Below are 6,658 nucleotides of genomic sequence, written 5' to 3' on the forward strand. Positions count from 1 at the left end.
CTAGGCGGGGCGGGGGAGGAGCTCGGGGAACGGACGCCACCGTGGGCCCCACGCCGCCCTCCACTCCGGGCAGAGCCGCACAGAAGCGGCCGCAGGGGCTTCCCTGGCACACGAACTGCAGGGAAAAAGACACTGGTGGGCATCCAGCCGGATCCTTCCGGTCAGGAGGGACAAAACCGGCTCAAGCAAAAGCAAGCGTGTTGGACCCCTGTCACAGATAGTCCTGGGAGCGCCGGCTTGGGGCAGGCCCGGCTGGGGGGGGGGGGGGGCCTTCAGGCCCAGGTGGCTCTGTGGACAGGTGGGCAGGACATGCCGTGCCCAGCACGTGCTCAGACGGGTCGGGACAGGCTTCGCCCCGGCCGCTGGCAGCTCAGGTGCGGACTCCGCCCGGTTGCAGGAGGGTGGGCCAGGCCCCACAGGGAGATGTGTCCCCACATCCCGTGGAGCTCCACCCTCCTGCCCGCAGAGGGACAGCCTTCTGTGTCCCTTTGACATCGTCCCCGGGGTCTGGCCGGGTGGGCCCGCGGCCACAGGGGCTCCCGCCCAGCAGCCAAGAGACGAAGGGAGAACGTTAATCCCTCCTTCAGCCACTAAACATCTGTTTGTGACACACCTGTGCCGGGGCAGGCCCCAGGCCGGGTGCCGTGGTCGTGTTGGCACACGAGTGCCCTTGCCAGACTGGCGAGGAAGACGGAAAAACGAACGGGCTGTGCACAGGGCACCCAGGGTTGCAGCGTTGGGGAGCCTCCCCAGAGGAGGAGAAACCCACCATGTGGAGGGCGGTCATGGCTCTCTGGCAAGTTCTGCTGCCCCCCCCACTGGAACCCGCCCCTCAGGGCTCGCGTTCTCTCTCTCTCCCCCTCCCTCTCCGCTCCCCCCTCCTGGCCCTCCCTCCCGGTGCAGGTTTGGGGGCGGCCCTGCCGTGAACCATCTGTATGTGTGCTCCATCTGCCAGGTGGAGATAGAGGCACTGGCCAAGCGCAGGCGGATTGAGATCGACACCTTCATTAAGGTGCGTGCGGGTGGGGGTGGGGCGCCTCTAGCCTCCGCTGGGGCCACGCGGGGATTTGGGGACTGGAGAGCCGCGTGCAGCCAGGCTCTATCTGGAAGACATTCTGTTCTGTGGGGAGAACAGAGTGGCCGGAGGCCTGGCCAGACATTTAAGATTTTACCAGCAGGAGGGCGGGGTTCAGGAGGCTCAGGTCCATCTGCCGGGTGTGCTGTTAAGCCACGGGCACTGTGGCTTGGGGCTGGATGGTTCTTTGTCGTGGGGACTGGACTGCCGGTAATAGGACAGTCAGCATCCCTGGCCGCCTCCATGCCGGCCGCACGAAAATGACCTCCAGACACTGGCAGTGTCCCTTCCCCCTCCTACTGAGAACCATGGGTTCTACCAACTGACCCCGAAAGGGGTGTTAAGTGAAAAAAAAAATCAGGTGGCAAAACAGGACCCAGGACGATGCCGTGTTAGGAAAGGGGTTTGGGCAGTGTGGTGCTGGGGCCCCGGGCACACCCCGGCCCCGGGGCTGTTCAGAACAGGCGACCCGGGGCCATCCATCATTCAGTAGCAGACGCGTAGGTGAAAGACCTTAAAGGACACTGCGCTCTGTGCCCACGAGAAAACGCGTCAGAATGGTTAACGAGGGAGCGAACGGCCGCAGTCCATGAAGTGCGGGAGAACCGCATCTGCGTGCCTTCTCCCTTGGATCAGAGTCCTTGAAAAGAGATCAGGGTGGCGGGGCCGCGGGGGGATGTTCCTCTGAGCTTGTCTGGGGGCCCCGCGGTTTCTACCTGGAGGATCTGGTGTTTTCTGAGAGTCGAGGGTGCGGGTTGGCGGGGTGCTGGGACCATCCCGCTGACCCTCCCCTCTGCTCCCCCGGGCCGGCCCAGCTCAACAAAGCCTTCCAGGCCGAGGAGTCCCCCAGCGTCATCTACTGCATCAGCATGCAGTGGTTCCGGGAGTGGGAAGCCTTTGTCAAGGGCAAGGACAATGGTGAGTGGAGCACTGGCCTGGCACTCCGCCCACCCGCTGGGAGGGCCCTGGGGCTTCAGATCTGCGGGGAGGGCCCCAGGAGGCGGGAGAGGGGGTGCCTGGGGTGGTCGGTGGCTGCCCAGCAGGTTTCGGCGAGTGCCTGCCGCCTGGAGGAGCGGAGAGCACGGGTGTTATTCCAGCCCGGCATGCTAGGGTCGCTGTCCCCACCGGGCTAGCTAGCGGGGGCCAGGCCACCCAGTGTCCCGGAGCCACGCCTTCTTGCTGTAGTGGGAGAGAAGCTGTCTGGCTCCACCCCTTCCCTCCCCTTCTCTCCTGTTCTCCCGTCCCTGCTGGTGCCCAGAGGAGGCCGTTCTTTCCTCCTGCCAGACCCTTTCCTTTGAGGGTTCTCTTGCCCTAAATACTAGATTTTAGTGGATAGATGGCTTCAAGCTCTTAGGAAAGACAGTGGACACAGTGTCCTCTGACCCCATGACTTACAGAGGCGGAGACAGGCCCCATCACAAGGCAGCTCCCAGAGCCCTCTACAGTCCCCTGCAGTCAGAAACAGCCGAGCCTGAGCCCTGGCCTGCCTGCGGCCACCCTCACCACCCTCAAGCCCCACACTTGGGCTCCCAGACCGGGGCTTGGGGACCTGGCAGGGGCGGCAGAGCCAGTGGGTTCTGTGAACGGGACATTTGCCTTTCAGGGCATAAGCTCCAGCCAGGACTCTGGGAAAGGGGAGGGAGGGAGGGACCTCACCGCTGTCCAGCCCGTGCCAGGCGGCAAGGTCCCAGGGACACCCCGAGGCCTCCCTAGTGTTGGTGGAGGCAGTCGGGCTTGGCTCTGATGGAGAAACGGGCTCTGGAGCTACAGCCCTACCTCCGGGCCCAGCCTTATTCCTGCCAGCTCTTACCTGGGCTGTTACTTCCCCTGCTTCTGTGACGGCTCGCAGATCAGGTGGTCGAGGCTTCCATGAGGTTTCGGGAAGGGTGCTCGGCGCGTGGCAGCTGCCGTCCACAGTGAGGGGTCTGAAACTAGCTCGTGGGTCCCTGAAGTCCCCCGTGCGGGCTCCAGGGATGCTACGAGTCCCTTCTGGCTCTCAGACTTCCCCGCACGAGCACGCACCTGCCCCTGGAAGGACGTCACACTGACCCCCTGCGGCCCGGACAGCCTCTCGGGGGCCACAGGTGTTGGAGTGACGCCTTGAGAATGGCTCTTACCTGTTGAGAAGCGGAGGGCTGGGGGGCGGTGGGGGGGGGGGGCGGTGCTGGGGTTTCTTCCCGCCGCTGCAGAGGCCCAGAGGTCCTGAGCCTGAGCTGTTTCTGTTCCAGAGCCCCCCGGGCCCATTGACAACAGCAGGATCGCACAGGCCAGGGGAAGCGGCCACATTCAACTGAAGCAGGGTGAGTTTCGCCGGCTCCAGCCCTGGCCTTCTGGGCCAGCCGGGCTCCCCCCCATCCCCGCCCCCCAGCTGCCAGTCACAGTCTTCCCAGGAGCCCCCGCCGCTCACACCCATGCCCTGTGTCGGCCTCCACCTGCCCTTTGTGTGAACCCCATACCCCCGGAAATGGGGCGCAGAGATGCACCCTCTGGGGTCCTCAGAGCACAGACGTCCTGCTGGGGCATCCTGGATTTGCATTTCACCGCTTTGCACGGAAACGCATAGTTGCGCTCCCTCCCCTTCGGGGCCTGCACCTCCCAGAGCCCCCACTGCCGAAGACCATGGCATCACCAAGGGAGTGAGGGGGCAGACGTGAGCCCGGCCCCGACCCGGTGCCCTCTTGGGCCCTGCAGGAGCAGACTATGGGCAGATTTCGGAGGAGACCTGGGTCTACCTGAACAACCTGTATGGCGGTGGCCCCGAGATCGCCATCCGACAGAGTGTGGCCCAGCTCCAGGACCCAGAGAGCTTACACGGGGAGCAGAAGATCGAAGCCGAGACCCGGGCCGTGTGACTTGGTGGGCCAGTCTGTAAGTCCCCTCCCTTTCCAGAGACCCTCTCGTGTCCCTGGCGTGTTGGAAGAGTGCGTCCCCGAACACACCTTCCGGGAGGCTGTTGGGAGAAACCCTCCCGTGGGCCCTGCCGGGCTGAGTGCCCCAAGTGTCCCCACAGGCCCCTGCCTTCGCCCTCCTCCCGGCAGAGGGCGCGTTTGTACCCCGAAGACGGGCCGGCCACTTTGGAAACCCAGATGTGTAAAGAGGCAGAAAAGTTGTTTCGGTTCAAGTGAGTCGTGCCACAACCGGGAAGCGCATCCACCGCAGGCTGTTCAAACGGCCGAGGCTCCGCGACATTCGTTAACTTGGGTGTCCGTCCCCGTGTGCCACAAGCGTTGTGTCCCCAACCTGCCCTCGCGCTAACTCGGGCCCAGCTTTTGTCCCTGGGGCTCGCAGTCAGGGACCGTGGCCGTCCAGCACCCGGACTCACAGCCCAGAGCTGGGGAGCAGGGTGCCGAGCACGCGAGGTCGGGGTGCGGGGGCCAGCTCCTCCCTGGGCCCCGCTTCGCCCGACTCCGTGGTCACAGACAGGCTCCGGAGTCCCACACTGCTGTCAGCGTTTCTCCTGCACACTAACGACTCACGCGCGATCGGGATCCGGGGTGGGGGTAGGACTTGTCAGTAGAGATGGTTCCTGGAGGCAGCTCCGTCCCTGTGCTGCCCACGGATTGGCTGGAGCTTGCCCCCACCGGGGAACCGGATGACGAGACAGAGGTCCCCCGCTGTCACTGTCTCTTGCTGCTCACGCGGCTTCCCTGGGGGCTGGCGCTACAAAACATAAGCTACCCCTTTCTCCCCGCACTGTTGCGCACCCGTCGTGGAAGTATGTTCTGGATGATGCCGAGCGAGGCCGCGGCTGGGGCGGTCGGGGTGAGCACGGGGGGCCTGGGTCTTGCTTCCCGCGGCACTGAAGCCCCTGGATGAAGCAGCTGGGGCGGCTGCCCCCGGGGCCAGAGGGAGTGGGGGATGGGGAAGGGGTCCTGGAACCGAAGCCCCCACACGCCGTGGCCTTCAGTCTCCGTAGAAGCAGATGTCGGTGGAACTGCCAGGCCGTTCAGGCAGAGCCCCGAGGCTCTCGAAGCTGAAGCTCGCAGCTCGCTCCTGCCGTCTCTACCTGGCTCCTTCCCCACCGAGGCAGCATGTGATCAAAGAACCAGCCGCTGTGGAATCCCTTGACCTTTGTCACAGTCTTCAGAGAGCCGCAGCGGCCACCGCGCCTCAGAGCCGGGCGGCCGCACGTCACCCTGGCCGGGACGCACAGATTCCGCGCCAGGTTGTGAGCTCGCCCCAGGTCTGCGCGGCCTCGTTTGTGTCCAGAATGTCATAATAAATACGTATGCGTCTCCCACAGCCCACGCTGTCGTCTGTGCGTCCGCGCGGGGGGTCGGGGGGTTGCGGAGCCGGGGTGATCGGCGTCACCGATAGCTGTGCCAGCGGGGGCCTCCGCGTGGCTCTGAACCGGTGTCTGGAAGCCGCAGGAGCGGAAGAGGAAGAGGAGTCTGCCTACACGCGCCGGCCTTTCCCGGCCCCAGAGAAGCAGGGGCGGGGGCCGGGGGGTGGGGGGGCGGGTGTCGAGGCCCCGCATCCCACAGGCCGGTCCCCTCCTGGCGCTGCGCCCTGGCCACTCCGAGTAACGCCGCACCGAGCAGGGGCCGCCCTCCCTGGGCCGGGCAAGGACGCCCACGGCCCCGGGGACCTTTCCCTCGGCGCACAGCCGACATTGTGCCGGCGTCACTGCATCGCGGTGGCCGGTGTCCAGCTCCCTGACGTTTAGTGACGCTCGTGTTTTATTTGCCCCACGGTTTGGGGTGGTTTTGTTGCTACTCGTACCTGGGGTCTGGTGAGGAGAGAAGAATTGGCGGTTTTTATGTGTTAACTTGAAACACACATGCTCGTGAGATCCCCTCACACGTGAGTGTGCAGAAGCACGTTCAGCGCCGAGAACGGTTCCTCGGCGTCACCATCACCGGTCCCCACGGACTGCTGTGGGTCCCTCCTGAGCACGCCTGCCACCTCACCCCACCCCAGAGGTAGCCCCTGGCCTCCGTGGCTGCGTGCGTCTGTGTCTAAGCAGTATCTTTAGCTTTGCTCGCATCAGAACGTCGTCTACACAGAATTCCCATGGTGCAGATTTCACGACTGGCTTTTCTTGCTTACCTTGGAGGATGAGAGTGAACCAGTTCTGTTGATTCGGAGTTTTGGAGACACTCAGTCACTGCATTACAGGAAGGTGGGGGAGAGATTGCGAGGTACCACTGGGCCTGAAAATGCTTTACGTCTTCCCTCGAAGCACCAGGCTTTGGGACGCTGGGCTGGTTCAGTCCGTTCAGCGTCCGTCTCTTGGTTTCGGCTCAGGTCATGATCTCACGGTTCGTGAGATTGTGCCCCGAGTTAGGCTCTGCGCTGACAGCGTGGAACCTGCGGTCTCCGCCTGTGGATTCTCTCTCCCTCCCTCTCTCTGCCCCTCCCCCGCTCACACACAGGCACTCTCTCCAAATAAATCTTAAAAAGAAACACCAGGTTTTAAGTGGCTCGGCCAAACTTAGGTGCTGGAATCCCGAGACAAAAGAGGAGGCTGTGGATGTTCACCCCACGGACTGCGGACTGGGTGGGGACGGGAAGCACCCACCGGGCAGGGCAGCAGGGGAGGCCCCTTCCTGTCTTTCCCTCCTGCCAGCTCCCCCCCCCCCC

General features: G+C 64.3%; 1 protein-coding gene across 4 annotated transcripts in view; it reads left to right on the top strand.

Annotated features, from left to right (window-relative positions):
• USP20 (ubiquitin specific peptidase 20) overlaps positions 1-5,317 on the top strand; it is a 50,216-nt gene extending 44,899 nt beyond the window's left edge. For all 4 annotated transcript variants that reach the window (XM_040482624.1, XM_040482623.1, XM_040482626.1 and 1 more), the window contains 5 exons: positions 904-1,012; positions 1,891-1,993; positions 3,304-3,375; positions 3,767-3,943; positions 4,086-5,317. In XM_040482624.1, coding sequence (XP_040338558.1) covers positions 904-1,012; positions 1,891-1,993; positions 3,304-3,375; positions 3,767-3,927 — 445 coding nt within the window. In that variant the 3' untranslated portion in view covers positions 3,928-3,943; positions 4,086-5,317. The remainder of the gene's footprint in view (positions 1-903; positions 1,013-1,890; positions 1,994-3,303; positions 3,376-3,766; positions 3,944-4,085) is intronic.
• Positions 5,318-6,658: the final 1,341 nt, after the last annotated feature.

The sequence above is a fragment of the Herpailurus yagouaroundi genome, unplaced genomic scaffold, assembly GCF_014898765.1.
Source record: "Herpailurus yagouaroundi ecotype Mexico unplaced genomic scaffold, PumYag 160, whole genome shotgun sequence".
NCBI lineage: Eukaryota > Metazoa > Chordata > Mammalia > Carnivora > Felidae > Herpailurus > Herpailurus yagouaroundi.